Genomic DNA, 16,231 nt, shown 5'->3' on the forward strand with positions numbered 1-16,231 from the left:
CCATCTAATTCTCCCCAAACGACTCCAGCGGAGACCCCACCTATTTCCTAAACAGCCCAAAGCATAGTTCTAGATCAGCACGTCGGACAGCTCTCGGCGCCCTCGGAGCGCTTAGCCAAGCTCGGCGTCGCGGCGGGCACGCCCCCTTCCAGCCCCGACGAGACCTTCCGCCAGCCTCAGCCAGACGACCCCTCCTCCTCCTCTTCCTCCTCCAGCCCCTTCCCTTCCGATCCCACCTGCCCACAGCGAAGATGGCGGAGGCGGTGGCTTCAGCCGCCTACGCCAGACGGGTGGGCGCTACCACGGCAGGGAGTGGGAGGGAGGGCGGAGCGGACCATCGGGGCAGCCGGGAGCCATGTTGGGGCTGCGGGAGGAGGCGATGCTGCCGCCGCCGCCACGGAGCAGCCAGGCCCGCAGGGAAGGCAGGAGCCGCCGCCGCTTCTAGATAGATGGTGGTGGCGGCGGCGGCGCAGGCGGAGAAGGGGGCAGAGCCAGAGGCGAGGCGGGGCCGGAGCAGCGCCAGGCCCGGGCAGGGGGGCGGGGAAGGGGCCGAGGGACCATGGCTGAACGGCGGCAGCAGCAGCAGCCGGGACTACCAAACCGCCGCCGCCGCCGTCCTCGCCAGTGCCGCCGCCTGGGGCTGCTGCTGCTCCTTCTCCTCCCTTTGTTTCCCCTCAGCCTGGGGGAGCCGTCGGACAGAGGGGGCTTGGGCTGCGCCCGCTTGGCTGTGCCGGAAGGGCCGAGCTGCGAGCTGCGCTGCTGCGCTCTCGTCGGGGGACGGTGGGGAGCCTCCTCTGTAGCCAGTGCCCGAGGGGGCGGCTGGGGCTGCGACGGCACCTTCTCTCAGCCCCCGCCGGGCGCCGGCAGTGCCTCCTGGGCTGGCTACGTGACCCCACCGCCGGATAAGAAGAGGAGCCGGCGTCCAGCGAGCGCCCCGGGGGCGTGGGGCAGCTGCTCCCGCTGCTTGTGGATTATAAACGCTTCCGCACTTCTTCCGGATCCCCCACGCCCGGCGTGGTGGTGCCACCGGACTATCCGGGAATGCCTTCTCCAGCGAGCCAGGCTCGGGGCGGACTGGGAGCAGGCGGGCACCTCCTCCAGCCCTTGCAAGCCCGGCGTCGGAAAGCCGGACAATGGAGCTTATAGAGAGACTAGCCGGGCGGCCCCATCCCAATCCCGCCTGCGCGCATCGGGTCTCCACACCCGGAGCCGGCGAGTGCGCCTCTGCGGGCAGAGATTTCCCCGCGTGTGGAACGACACGGACCCGCGTGGGCTGCTGAGATCCGGCGCAAGAGCGACGAAAGGAGCCGCGACGCCGGCGAAGCCCCTTTGGCTCTCGAGAATGCGCCTTGCTTCTTTTTCCCGCTCGCCCTTCTGCGGATGGCTCGCCTTGCTGACCTGCCTCCAGCTCCGCGCGGGGCAAGCGGGGCACTCGGGGGCTTCCCGTCGCTGTGCCGGCGGCGAGTGCTGCGGAGCCGGCCAGGAGCAATGCTGCCTCCAGCTTTGGGGAGGGAGAGGCTGGGCAGGAGCTGTTTCAGCACCACCGCCGCGCAGGACAGCTCCCGGCGTCTCGCTGGGCGCCCACCCAGACGGAGAACGGAGGAAGCCGGAGCTCTGCCTTCTCTTCCACCCGCTCGACTCCACCAAAGGCTGTTTACAAACTCTTTGTTTCGGCGTGGGTTTTAGGAGTCCCTCCACTCCAGACTTCTTTCCCTACCTGCCGCTAAAACCTACTCACCCAACTATGCAGAATGAGCTAACCCATTCCTCGTGTGCCAAGAAACGGAGGAGAGACGGGGCATTGCTCCCTTTGCTAAGGACTCGGAGAGCAGCCAATCGCCACCCGCTCTTCCCTCAGTATAATTACCAGGTCCAAGTGGCCGAAAACCAGCCTCCCGGGACCCCTGTGATCACGATGGCAGCCCAAGACCCCGATTCAGGAGAAGGTGGGCGCCTGCTCTATTCCATGGATGCCCTGATGAACAGCAGGTCCCTGGAGTTGTTTAGTATTGATTCCCAAAATGGCCTCATCACCACCACTGAAGTTTTGGACAGAGAAAATATGGACCTGCACTACTTTCGAGTGACCGCGGTGGATCACGGTGTTCCCCGTCTTTCTGCCACCACCATGGTTGCCATTACAGTGGCAGACAGGAATGACCACAATCCAGTATTTGAGCAGAGTGAGTACAGAGAGACTATCCGAGAAAATGTTGAAGAGGGCTACCCTATCTTACAGCTGAGGGCCACAGATGTGGACTCCCCACCCAATGCCAACATCAGATATCGTTTTGTAAATGAGCAAGCAGCTCACTCTGTCTTTGAAATAGACTCCCGGTCAGGGCTGATCACCACCAGTGGGCAAGTGGACAGGGAGAAAATGGAGAAATATTCTTTAGTGGTGGAGGCAAATGATCAAGGTAAGGAGCCTGGCCCTCGATCGGCCACAGTTAGAGTCTATATCACAGTCCTTGATGAGAATGACAATGTCCCACAGTTCAGTGAGAAGCGGTACATAGTCCAGGTAAGAGAGGATATCAGACCCCACTCGGAAATTTTGAGAGTTACTGCCACTGACTTGGACAAAGACAATAATGCTTTAGTTCATTATAACATCATCAGTGGGAACAGCAGGGGCCAGTTTTCCATTGACAGTGTGACTGGGGAAATACAGGTAGTGGCACCTTTGGATTTTGAGGTTGAGCGGGAATATGCACTGAGGATACGTGCCCAGGATGCAGGGCGGCCCCCTCTGTCCAACAACACAGGCATGATCAGCATCCAAGTAGTGGACATCAACGATCATGCTCCCATCTTTGTCAGCACCCCTTTTCAAATATCAGTGTTAGAAAATGCCCCTTTTGGCCACTCGGTGATCCACATCCAGGCTGTGGATGCAGATTATGGAGAGAACTCTCGCCTGGAGTACAAACTCACTGGGGTCTCATCTGACACCCCCTTTGTGGTGAACAGTGCCACTGGGTGGATTACTGTGAGCGGCCCCTTGGATCGAGAAACGGTGGAGCACTACTTCTTTGGAGTAGAGGCCCGGGATCACGGCTCCCCAGCGTTGTCTGCCTCTGCTAGTGTCACCATCACTGTAATGGATGTAAATGACAATCGGCCTGAATTTACCCAGAAAGAATATTTTATCCGTCTCAACGAAGATGCTTCTGTGGGGACCAGTGTTCTGAGTGTCACAGCAATTGACCGGGATGTGAACAGTGCCATCAGCTATCAGGTAACAGGTGGAAACACCCGGAACCGTTTTGCCATCAGTACCCAGGCAGGAGTGGGACTAATCACCCTCTCTTTGCCCCTGGATTACAAGCAGGAGAGGCGCTTTGTGCTGACAGTGACAGCCTCTGACCGGACTTTGCATGACACTTGTCATGTCCATATCAACATCACTGATGCCAACACCCACAGGCCAGTGTTCCAGAGCGCCCATTACTCAGTAAGTGTTAACGAGGACCGCCCTGTCGGCAGCACTGTGGTGGTGATCAGTGCCACTGATGATGATGTAGGGGAAAATGCCAGGATTACCTACTACTTGGAAGACAACATTCCTCAGTTCCGCATTGATGCAGACACTGGTGCCATCACATTGCAAGCACAGTTGGATTACGAGGACCAAGTGACCTACACCCTGGCCATTACAGCCAAAGATAACGGCATCCCTCAGAAAGCAGACACCACCTATGTAGAAATCATGGTGAATGATGTCAATGACAATGCCCCTCAGTTTGTTAGCGCTCACTACCAAGGCATCATCTCGGAAGACAGCCCTCCCTTCACCAGCGTGCTCCAGATCTCCGCCACAGACCGGGATGCCCATGCCAACGGACGAGTGCAGTACACCTTCCAGAATGGGGATGATGGGGATGGAGATTTCACAATAGAACCCACGTCTGGGATTATCCGCACTGTCCGCAGGCTGGACCGGGAGAGCATCCCAGTCTACGAACTCACTGCCTATGCCGTGGACAGAGGCATCCCTCCCCAGAGGACACCTGTCCACATTCAAGTCACCGTGCAAGATGTGAATGACAATGCTCCTGTCTTCCCAGCTGAAGAGTTCGAGGTTTTAGTGAAGGAAAATAGCATTGTGGGCTCTGTGGTGGCTCAGATTACAGCTGTTGATCCAGATGAAGGGCCCAATGCACAGATCATGTATCAGATTGTGGAAGGCAACATCCCTGAAATTTTCCAGATGGACATATTTTCGGGTGAGCTCACAGCCCTGATTGACCTGGACTATGAGAGCAAGGCAGAGTATGTGATTGTAGTCCAGGCCACCTCTGCCCCCCTAGTCAGCAGAGCCACAGTCCACATCAAGCTCATTGACCAGAATGATAACAGCCCCATCCTTAAAAACTTCCAGATTCTCTTTAACAACTACGTCTCCAACAAATCCAACACCTTCCCTTCTGGGGTTATAGGGAAGATCCCTGCGTATGACCCAGATGCATCTGACAGACTGTTCTACACCTTTGAACGAGGAAATGAGCTGCACTTGTTGATTGTCAACCAGACTAGTGGGGAACTTCGGCTGAGTCGCAAGCTGGACAACAATCGTCCTTTGGTGGCCTCCATGCTGGTGACCGTCACAGGTAAAGGCAGTTTCAGTGCTTTTGGTGACTGTGGCATTTCCTTGACTTATGACAACTGGGCCAGCCTTTTAGCCGTGTTAAATGGCGCCAGACTCTCAGTACTGGACCATTATGCCAGGGGTGGAGGTTAAGGGGGATGGGGAGAGACTTTGATGGTAATTATGCTGGTGGATCTTTTATTTATTTTTCCCCTGCTTCCTTTAGGGCGTAATAGCTCAGTGGGCTACCAAAAAGGCAAGATTTGATTGCTCGCTATTATCTCGTGGCAGACTCATTTCATAATTTATTAGGCAGAGCCAGGTTCCTGCCCTGAAGAGTTTACAATCTAAATTAGATAAAGTGCACACAAAGGAAGGGAGAACGGATGCAAATGGGCTGAGACAAACCTGCTTGTTGCGGGGAGGATTAAAAAACGGGGGGAATGGCTGGAGTGGCTTCCCTGCTCTTTTCTTGGCTTTCTTTTGTTCAGTGCTGGAAACAGCTCACTAACTGTAGAGTGTGTTCCAGCAAGGCCTTTGCAAGAGGAGAATCTGCGTCTGGGTTTGGTTGCAACAAGTGATGTAGCCTGGAGAGCTTTGCCTTCCTAGGAGCTTTCCCCACAGTTGTGGAACTTAATTGGAATTGGGTGGGAAGAGGGAGGAAGCAGGTTAAGGGTTGCCCAGAGAAAAGGATACCACCTAGTGCAGGATTTCTGAGGCACGGTTGCTGTTTTGTTCAGACCATGCTCCTCTGTTGATTTTAAATCTCCCAGCCTTCCATTGGACTAGCCTGGACTAGCTGGAAGCAGCATAATGACTACCACAGTTTCCACAGGGCTTGTGGGTCTCTGGCACAGTGGTTTAGGATGCTCAGCACCAAAAAGTGCCCTGGCTGCAGACTGGAGGTGGGGAGATTTTGTTCTGAGATTTGGTGCAACTGTCCATGGCTATCTGTCATTCTGGCCTTCCCAGCAAGGAACTGAGCGGCATGGGAAGAATCTACTCTTGTTGCCATGCTGAAGGGAGTTCCTTTTAAATTGGCTTAGGGATACCGTGATGGCAATGATGGCTTATTGCCCTCAAGCATATGCCAACAAGTCTCCCATCTCCCAGACCTCAGCTTTCCCACCTGCAAACCATGGCAAGGCGGAGTTACTTTTGCAAGCTGCCTTGCTAGCAAAATGCAAAAAGAAAGTGCCAACCCATTAGGTTTTTTGTAATATGTTTGAATGCCAACTAGAACTTAGCCTCGGAATTGTTTAGGATGTCAGGGCTCAGCCTTAAAGAGGAAGTAGTAATGAAGAGAGTGGCTCTGAGCTTAATCGGGCTGTCTTTCCCTTGCCCAATAACAGCCTTTGCACATCTGGCTTTGAGAGTTAAAGGCTTCTGGGACAGAAGACATGACATCTGGTCATATATTCAACCCCAGCTCCTCTTCTTTTAAGAATCCCATGCTAGACATGTCCATTAAATGCATCTCTAAGCCTATGGATCAGCTGCCTTTCTCAAGGTCTTGACTCCCTCTCTCTCACGGCTCAGGTACACATAATTGAATGCTTTGGAGTTTTCTCTTAAAAACAAGTTGATCCCCCATGGCCAAACTGATATTATTCTAGCTGGCTCTTAGATGCTGCCTCAGACCTAGGCACTGAAAACATCAGTCCCCCCCTTGTTGTAAGATGGAAAATTGTTCCCAGTGTTATTTGGAGTCTTAACAGGCTTTGCCCAAGCCACAACTCACTCATCTTCATCAGGATTTGGCCTGATGGTCAGATTTCATCAAAACTGCTCTTTTTCATTTAATTCACTTAATTGGTCATGTTAACATGTCAGCATGTCTATCTTGGCTCCAGTCCCTTCTTTGTCCTCCCTGCCCTCCTACTAAACATGGGCTTGGGGTATTAATCCTACTCCTTTTTAATGTTACCTTTATCATTATTGATTTTGCCGGGTCCATTTTTCAAAGGCCCATTTGCTGTACTGGCATAAACTAGTTTTGTGCCTGAGTGTAATACCATAGATGGCACTTTGGTAGGTCAGGTCTAGACATATAAAAAACAAATGTGTCTCTAGAAAACTTCCCCTGCACTGTAAGGAGATGTTATTTTAATTTTATTAGTGAGAAGCAGTCATAGGAGAGGAATTACACCAATAGCCAAAGGCCATCAAGGAAAATCTACGTTACGGCCAGGAATAGGACATAGATTGCTTGAGCTGCTCCAATCTTTCGCTCTTTCCGTAAGGCCACCCCCTTCCTTCTGTTGCTAGCAATAGGTGTGCTTGAAAATGGAGCCTAATTATGCCAAATAACCCAACTGTGACTTGTGCAAACGGGTGTGGGAGGAGGCCCCTGTTTATGGGGAGTGGGGAGAGACAGAGGAAGGAGGTTGTATGTATCAGTGGCTCACAGGCTTAGTTACCCAGCTGTGTCTAGGGAGACTTACATTATTCATGACTTTCCCCACATCCTTAGCTATCATCTAGCCCTCTCCTATAACCCCCCCCGACTAATTTAGGGAGTGGGCTCGGAAAAGGCAGCCCTTGTTTCCTTCAAAAGGATGGGGGTGCAGGCGATGTGTTCTGCTGGGGCTCATTGCTAGATTGGGGTTCTTCAGGGGTTAATTGTAACTGCAGGGCAGGGCGATATCGTATTCAGGCACACAGGCAGGCATTGGGCGCTGATTACTGGAGAGCTAAGCTGACCTTTTCATGCTTCTGCCAGGGTGCGCTGCTGACGCTGGCTCTGCCTCCCTAACACACTTAACCCCGCACAAAGGCAGGGAGAAATCACATTTTCGGGTCTCGCATTAAACTGCCTTAGAACAACAAGGCTCTCGAAAGGACGGTGTTGTCATTTCCCCAGCTTCCAGTGTGGAAATGAGGAGAGAAAAGGCTAAGCTCATGCAGGCGAGGAGAAGCATGGAAAGGGAATTAGGCAAAGGAGCCCTCCCTGGGGGCAGGCGAGGAGGTGGGGGAGAGGTGGGGGGGAGTGGGGGGGGGAGCACGTCGCCTTTTGTTGGCTCTGGTGGTGGCTGAGGATGCTCAGGCCATTTTGTTCAAGCACTTCTTGCAACCCCTGGGTTTTATTTTTGTTGTGTTTTTTCTTTTCTTTTTTAAAAAAAGAATCTATTGTTTGTGGAGTACCTCCCATGCCAAGTTGACCCAGTGGAAACAAGTGCCAGAGCTGGTGGCTGGAATCAATGCACAATTAGTCATGTCTAGGGAAGAGGAGGGAGTAATTTACGAAAAAGGATCTTAATGGATGGAAACCCCAGACTTACTACCTTGCTCAATAATGCACAGGCCCCACGCAGAAATTAAGATGGCAAGCCTCAGTCTGTATCATGGGGCACACATTTATTTCAAAAGATCAGCAACTGTTGTTATTATTACAGTCGTACCTTCCAGAATCTGTTCTGGAAGTCCATTTGACTTCCAAAAATGTTTGAAAACCAAGGTGTGGCTTCCAATTGGCTGCAAGAGCTTCCTAGAGCCAATCAGAAGCCACGGAAGCCCTGTCAGATATTCGGGTTCCAAAGAATGTTCGCAAACCGGAGCACTCACTTCTGGGTTTGCGGCATTCGAGAGCCAAAACGTATGAGTACCAAGGCGTTCAACAACCAAGGTACGACTGTATTGCAGCATTATTATTATTATTATTATTATTATTATTATTATTATTATTATTATTATTATCTTTCATTCCTTCTCATCCCATGAACTCAACAACTTCCAATAGATGAAACATTTAACTGAGGGCCAGGCTGGACAAATTATTAATTCTGCAAAATGCTTTTTTAAAAAAGTAAGTTGTAAGTGTGTAAATCTCGATATGGATTGGGGCCAAAATGGTGGGAAAGTGTCCCCACCCTCCATGCCAGGGTCCTGATCCAGATTAGGTGCCCCAATGCCTGCAGTCTCCTTTTTAAAAGACACTCTTGCTGATGGTGCCAATGGCGTCCGATGACTGTGAGAGCTACAAAGCCAGGTTCATATCTCAACTAAGCAGCTGATTCAGTGCCACCACTTTTGGAGCACTCATCGGTTCTACTTTTCCTGTGGACGCATGGAGATGGTCTCACACAGCAGAGAGCCACCGTGGGGAAAGGGTGTGCATCGCCACCCAGCTCAAAAGACACATCCCAACAATTCAGGAAGGCCCAGAGGAGCATCACAATGTGGTTGAGCACCCATGTACTAAAAAAAAAAAAGCACCCATGTGCTAAAAGTGTAAAGCACTTTGGAGAGTCAGCATGGTATATACATGATACTAAGATTATAGCCTTAAGCTCACCAAATTACAGGGTGAATGTGTATACTATCCTAGCTACTGATGCTGGATCAGAAGATGCTGTCATGAGTGGGTTTAATCCTGTTCATGCGAAGAATTAAAATGAGAGGTGTAAGCCAACGCCATCCCTTTAGGAACAGACTTAATAAAGCTATTGATAAATAGAGAGAATGAGCTGCATCATACTAATAGGCTTGACTAAAACTTTACATTACTACGATCAAAATGATTCTTCCCAAAGGGAAGTGAGTATGAATCAGCTAACGGAGTTTCCTTGGAAGTGGGAGGGCAGGATTCCTCCCAGATTCTTCAATTATTTCTGTGAAAGGCCTCATGTCAAAACAGCTAGTGCCGAGGCGGGAGCTTGTTCCGTAGAGACAGGAAACGCAAGCGGATGTCTGCTGCTGTTGCTGCTTAAAAAAATTAATTCTGGAGATACAAAGCTGCCTAACCAGCCTGGTGGTGGGAAGCACTTCTAACAGACCAAGGGCAAAGCTTGATATTATAAGGAAGATGAGACAGTCACAGAAAATAAAAAGCCCTACTCTGTATGCAGTTCCTTTCTCCTTCTTTGTAGCCCCTCGTCCAGAGATCTGACTGGATCCTTTTCTCCACGCACACTCCGTGGGACAAGTGTGACAGGTGGATGGGGCCAACCCCTTCCCATCATCTGACGTCCCAATGACACAAGGTGACCCATTTTTGCGCGCACCAATTGTTGGGGCTTAGGTGCTCTGCTCATGAAACACCCCTTTGGTGTTGCCCCCCCCCTTCCAGCAGCAACGCTGGCTTCCAAATAAATCCAGCACCCCTACCAGGCACGGCTGCGTCAAAGTTCTTACTCTTCATGGTTGGAGCCAGATCGGTTGCTTCACCTTTTACGCAGCAATCGTGGGTTTCATGGTTGCACCAGTTTTGCACTGCTGTCTGCAGCAGTCAACACAGGGAAGGCATTGCACATCTCCAGACACCCAGTGGGTATGTGTCAGGGAGGCATGGACCCAGTCGTGGTTCCCTGGCACACACACTAGACTTCAGAGATGTGCACTAATGTTTTCCATGTATACCACAGCAGCCACTGATATAATAACACTGGCAAGCACAATTGGCAAGCCTAGCATGGGGCTTGAGATTCAGCAAGCAGGAAAACTGGCTTGGGAACCCTAAGGGCTAAGCTCCACACAGGCCTTCCAACCGACTTCTGAAATTAGGCTGTCAGTCAATTATTTGACTGGCGTTGTAAAACCACAGCGGGTTGCATGCAGCTTTCCATCATTCCTTCATGCAAACTGGGATGAAGTCACTTAGGACCACTGACAATGATCCTATGGACTGCAGGTGGAACCACAAGGACTGTCGGAAGTCTACATGCCATCCTCTGCAACCTGAATTTTCCTGAGGTGGTTAAAAACAGGTATCAGGGTGAGGAGATGGCTGAAATTCACATCGTAGAATGTCTTTGAAGATCTGGAATTCTCAAGATGTCATGGACATCTAGCGCCCCCGGAATGCGCTTGCTGTCAAGACTTCAACTTGAAAAGCTTCATGTGTGTTTCTCCACTGTAGCCAATCAAATTACCCTGGAGCTGAGTTCACCCTCTGTTTTGTGCCAGATGTTTCTCTGGAGGGGTCCCATCTTTGGGATTTGCTCCCTTGTAGGTCTGCCAGAGCTTCAGGCTAGTCATTTTCAGGGTGTCATGCAAGCTGCATGTATTTAGGTTAGCTGTTAATTAACAGTTTTGTAGTGTCCTTGGATTGTGTGTTTTAATCTCCGCATTTAAAGTTTCCAAGGCAAGAGGCACTTTAATTAAATTAGTAATAATGCATCGTGAAAGCCAAATTTGACCTGATTTGCAAAATCGCTTAATTCCCCCAAATAATCACCAGGAACTTTAAAGAGCTGTGGATGCCTTGCAGAAGAAAATAATGGGGGGGACGGGGACCAAGCAAAGAAGCATTTGCTTCAAAAGCAAGCAGCTTTTGTTTTTGCCATTCCTCTTTTTTTCATGGAACAGTGAGCAATCGGAAGCATTTTAACCCAGAGGTATATGCCAATTAAATTTGGTTAGTTGACATCCTGGTACATGTGTTTTGGATTGCAAGTTTAGTCCACAAAAATCCCATGAAAACATACAGACCTGAAAGATGGGTCATTTCCCTTCTTTTATGACCTGAAAATCATTGGTCTCTGTGTGTGATATCCTTCGTGCCTGCCTGGGGAATTATGGGCGCCTCCAGGCGAACTGCTTATACAGAATCCATCCTGATTTGCTTGCACAAAACTTAAACAAAAGTTAGTCCAGTCTTTGGGGAGCATCCATCGCGACTTGCTTGCAGGGTGTTTATGTGTCTTCCCATTAATCATTCATTCCTTTCCAGTGCACTTTCCTAACCACAAGAAATCTGCTGGGTTGTCTGTTGTTGTTTTTAAAGTGGATTTGTTGCACCAGTGCTAGAGTGCTTTAATCAGTTTAAATTGTACAAATCTAAACTTTTTTCTTGAAAACAGTGGCAGTCTGGCATCCCACATTCTTGTTGCTGTCACTACTGCTGCGACTTGGATTTCATGCTGTATATGGAAGAGGAAAAGCTCTTAGTCCTGGTGGGGATGGGGGTTGGGGTGGGGGGAGCACATCCGGCTGAAATTATTCTGATGTAGGGCTAAAACATTGCACAGTTATAACCACACACCGTTAACTGTCCCCTGGAGTGCTTCCGTACTCAAAAGCCAATATGGATGGTCCCGCATTAGGGACCAATTAGTTCCATCCACTTGGACACAAATTCATGGCCACAGCATCCTTTTGTCAAGGCTAGAGTGCTCTTTTGTGTGTAGTCCAATTGCCCTGGGTAAACCGGTCCGCCAAGAGGCATCGTTTCCCAGCACTCAGTGTGTGTTGAAAAATAGAAATGCCGTCGAGCCAAGACCAATCTCCTTTACCAGTCACTGTAGCATGTGAACGGCATGAAAAAGGAACCAGCTAGTGCAAATGTTAGGACAAGATCAGCCCCATTTCCCAGTTGCTTTCCTCCTTGCAGCTGCTCCTGAAAGTGCTCATGTGCATAATCAGGTGTATAATTTGACCGGTGGTGCATAGATCCCACATATCTATCTATATATATGTATGCGCAAATGTGTCGCTTCATTTCATAGGCGCCAATTGGCAAGGATGGTGTCAAAGTGGCCTAGCATTAAACACCCCCGGCAAACATTTGCGCAGGAAATAGCACTGTGAGGCCAAAAAAGCAACCCCAGCTCTTGCTCCAATCCTTACATATCAAGTGCCTTTCCCAGCACAAAAGTATTATTTGTGCCAGGGGTGGCATCTAACAAATCAGAAATGGTGCGCAGTTATCTCCTCTGCCAGGCCAAACAGCAGCTTGCAAGATGGGCAGGCATGAGAGGTGTGAGGCTATCCCTAGAAGTCTTTGGACTATCTTCTCATTTTGCACGAAGAGGGTCATATACCAGGTGGTCCAGCCCTACCTAGGACTGGGAGCAGTTGGGGTTCCATCTTCCTGATATATGCATTTGATTTTCTAGATACTCTGAAGGTCTCCCACTACCGAGTTGCTTGTGCTGAACCACAAGTTACCCCTGCCCAAATCCCCTCCTCCGCACAACTATTAAGGCTGTAGTAGTCCATCTGGACACAGGTGGGTTAAACCACTGGGCCACTTGGACTTGCCGATTGAAAGGTCGAGGTTCGAATCCCCATGACGGGGTGAGCTCCCGTTGCTTGGTCCCAGCTCCTGCCAACCTAGCAGTTCAAAAGCACACAGTGCAAGTAGATAAATAGGTACCGCTCCAGCGGGAAGGTAAACAGCGTTTCCGTGCGCTGCTCTGGTTTCACCAGAAGTGAGTTAGTCATGATGGCCACATGACCCGGAAAAACTGTCTGTGGAAGCGGACAAGTGCCGGCTCCCTCGGCATGTAAAGCGAGATGAGCGCTGCAACCCCAGAGTTGTTTGCGGCTGGACTTAATTGTCAGAGGTTCCTTTACCTTTACCTTTTCGTCAATCTGGCCACCCTACAGCTATGAACACAGCTGAATTTTTATTCCAAGTGTTGATTTTAGATTGGGCAGAGTTCTTGTTTGAAAAAGCCCAACTTCCTCTAGAAACAATGGACTGGAGAAGTAAATTGAGTGTGTTCAGGCTTATCATAGATTTGAATGACGTCCGGTTTGGGCCTTCCCCTTTTGCATCAGTAGCCATTTCACTGAATGCAACTGAGTTGTTGACTTCTGTGGTAGTGGTAGTGGCACCCGCCCTGTGGAACGCCCTCGCATCAGATGTCAAAGAAATAAACAACTATCTGACATTTACAAGATATCTGATGGCAGCCTTGTTTAGGGAACTTTTTAATAAATGATGTTTTAATGTATTTTTAACCTTCTGTTGGAAGTCGCCCAGAGTGGCTGAGGAGACCTAGCCGAATGGGCATCGTAGAAATAATAAATTATTATTATATATTATCATTATTCTGTTCTAGGCTAGGCTGATAAAATGTAACCACTCTTGTTGTCTCTTAAGGGAGAGCGTCAATGGACCATGCAGTGATGCATGTGAGCATCCACCCGCATTTAGCATGTGGCCTGTGTATGTTTTGTAAGGAGACGAAGAGGAGCTTCCTTCCTGGGGGAATTGATCAAAGCAGCTGAGCATTGATCCCTTTCCCCATTTGTATCATCCAGTGCCATGGATCCACTGGCTCATCCAGTGCCATGGCTACAAGGGGTGGCCTCCAAGGCATTAATAGCCCACCCTTTAGCCAAAAAGGTTCACAGAGTATCTTCTGAAAACCACTTCTAAGATGGCAGATCAGCAGCATCCCTGACCCTGAGATTTCAGAATCCAAACCTGAGACCAAGGGGTGGCCCCTGGTGATGTCACAGGGACAGACCCTGGAGACAGAGGTTAATTGGGAGAGGGGAGGGGAGAAGGGAAGACACCTCCCAGAGTTAATTTGCAGCCAGTTCCTACCAAGCTGAAGCTGCAGGTACAGTCAAATGTGTCAAGATGTGTGTGTACGCAAATGTGCGTGCTGGGAGTGCCAAACTGAGTCTTTGACCCAGATGAAATAAAGCCTAGTTTCACCCCCTGGGCTCATCCACACTTCTGCTTGCCCTGCCACTTTCCCCCGGGGAAGCCCCTGCTTACTGCTGAATCAGCAGACGTCAGTTGGGTTTTCTCCGGATTGACATTAGCTCTGATTTAACGCTAAAGGGAAAGGGCAAAAATAAATGCTCAGACTCATGCCTAGAGAACATGGGGCAAGCAGGAAAGTGCTCGGGCCTGTGATTTCTAGGCAGGGGACAAGCATAAGTGTGGGTGCTCCCTTTGCCACCAAGTGCTGCCTGGGCTCACTCCTGTAATAGTCCAGGAGCAAAGGAACATTCCGCTTAGCTCTCTGCAACCATAACCCCACTCTAGATGCGCATAAATGTTTGGCGAAAGCCACCGTTACCTGTCCATGCAACCACTTGCTGTGCCTGCCTCCGTGCGCCTGCAACTACATGTTGAGGAAGCTCCCTGTGGGAGAGGGACATGAATATTCACCAGCCTCTGGCTCTTCATCAGTTGCCAGGGCCTGCGTTTGTCGAGAATGGCTGAGGCTCTCTGATTAAAATTACTCCTGGGGGGGTTGGCGCTTCCAGCAGGCTTTGGGCTGCCTTTGTGTGTCGAATGAAAGGTGGGGAGGGGGAGGGGGGGTCTTCCTCTTAACCATCTGCTTCCCTTTAATGTCGAACAGATTGTGAGTCTGGGCAAGAGGCCGGAGCACCAGTCAGGATTGCACTGCAAGCGCTACTCGCAACGTAACACAGCCCCTAAAAATAACCCTCGTAGCGTACATTTGCATGTGTGCTTCTGCATGTGCATGTGCACCTGTTCTGCCCACAAGACCGCCTTGCTTGCACACAGTGTTTCGTGATGACGCATTGTTCCCAAGAAAGCTTGCGAGATTGCCAGCTTACCACTATGTGCTCGGAGCTCTGCGGGGAATGAATTGGTCAGAAGAATTGACCGCTCCCTTAATCCTAGAGATCTCTGTCCAGAACTGAATGTGTGGTAAATGCTGTTCTCCTCCCCACTTTACAAGATATTTGATGAGTGCTGATATGCATTGCTTTCCAAGCCATTTTCTCCTAGGTGGGTTTAATTTGTTCGCTCACTTCTTACAGGAGAGCCAGATGACATCGCCGTCGAATCCCTACAATCCAATGCTCTCTCTGTTGCCCTTCCATTTATTTTTATTTATATATTTAAGACTATCTATAGATTGCTTGGTTGTAAAACAAACAACAAAAGCTCTAAGCAGTTTACAAAAATATAAAGTATTAAAATTATAGATAGAAAGTAGGCATTTAGAAATGTTCAAAAGCTAATTAACAGCTGCAGCAGTTAAAAAGAAATAAAACATACGTAGCTTCGATGTGTCTGGATAAGGTAAAGGTAAAGGGACCCCGGACCGTTAAGTTCAGTCGTGAATGACTCGGGGGTTGCGGCGCTCATCTTGCTTTACTGGCTGAGGGAGCCGGCGTACAGCTTCCAGATCATGTGGCCAGCATGACTAAGCCACTTCTGGCGAACCAGAGCAGCGCACGGAAACGCCGTTTACCTTCCCGCCAGAGTGGCACCTATTTATCTGTTTGCACTTTGATGTGCTTTCGAACTGCTAGGTTGGCAGGATCAGGGACTGAGCAACGGGAGCTCACCCTGTCGCAAGGATTCAAACTGCCTACCTCCTGACCGGCAAGCCCTAGGCTCTGTGGTTTAGACCATAGCGCCACCCGCGTCCCTTTTTTATGTGTCTCGATAGGCAAGCCTAAAGAAAAATGTTCTAAGCAGGCATTCAAAATAGCACAGTGAACTGCTGCAGACAAGCCCTTCCGGTCCAGGACTGCTGTGGCTATTGCAGAAATGGTATGGCAGATGGTAAAAGATACTTCTACCCACTGAGGCTACCTGGGCCTCCAGTGACTGAGCTGGGTCCAGAAGCACCCCCAAACTGTGTACCTGCTCCTTCAGAGGGGGTGCAGCCCCATCCAGGACAGGGAGTTGACCAGTTTCTCTGCCATAGGAACCACTCACGCACAGTGCCACAGTCTTGCCAGGATTCAAGCTCAGCTTATCTTCTTTCATCCACCACTGCACCCAAACACTGCTCCATGGCTCACACAGCCTCCCCTGAGTCAGATGCTATGGAGAAACAGAGCTCAGTGTCGTCAGTATACTGATGGTCCCTTGCCCCAAGACTCCTAATGACCACTGCCAGCAGCTTCATAGAAATATTCAGTAGTCCTGGGGATAGAACCACCAAGGAAGCAGAAATCGTTCTCCCAATG

General features: G+C 50.1%; 1 protein-coding gene across 1 annotated transcript in view; it reads left to right on the forward strand.

Moving 5' to 3' along the window:
* Window positions 1-531: 531 nt before the first annotated feature.
* The window catches only part of CELSR3 (cadherin EGF LAG seven-pass G-type receptor 3), a 90,504-nt gene continuing 74,804 nt past the window's right edge, over window positions 532-16,231 (forward strand). Inside the window, exon 1 of the mRNA XM_083489075.1 lies at window positions 532-4,613. Within this exon, the coding sequence (XP_083345201.1) occupies window positions 560-4,613 (4,054 nt within the window). The 5' untranslated portion in view covers window positions 532-559. The remainder of the gene's footprint in view (window positions 4,614-16,231) is intronic.

This window comes from Podarcis liolepis (assembly GCF_965112155.1).
Source record: "Podarcis liolepis genome assembly, chromosome: 2".
Taxonomy (NCBI): Eukaryota; Metazoa; Chordata; class Lepidosauria; order Squamata; family Lacertidae; genus Podarcis; species Podarcis liolepis.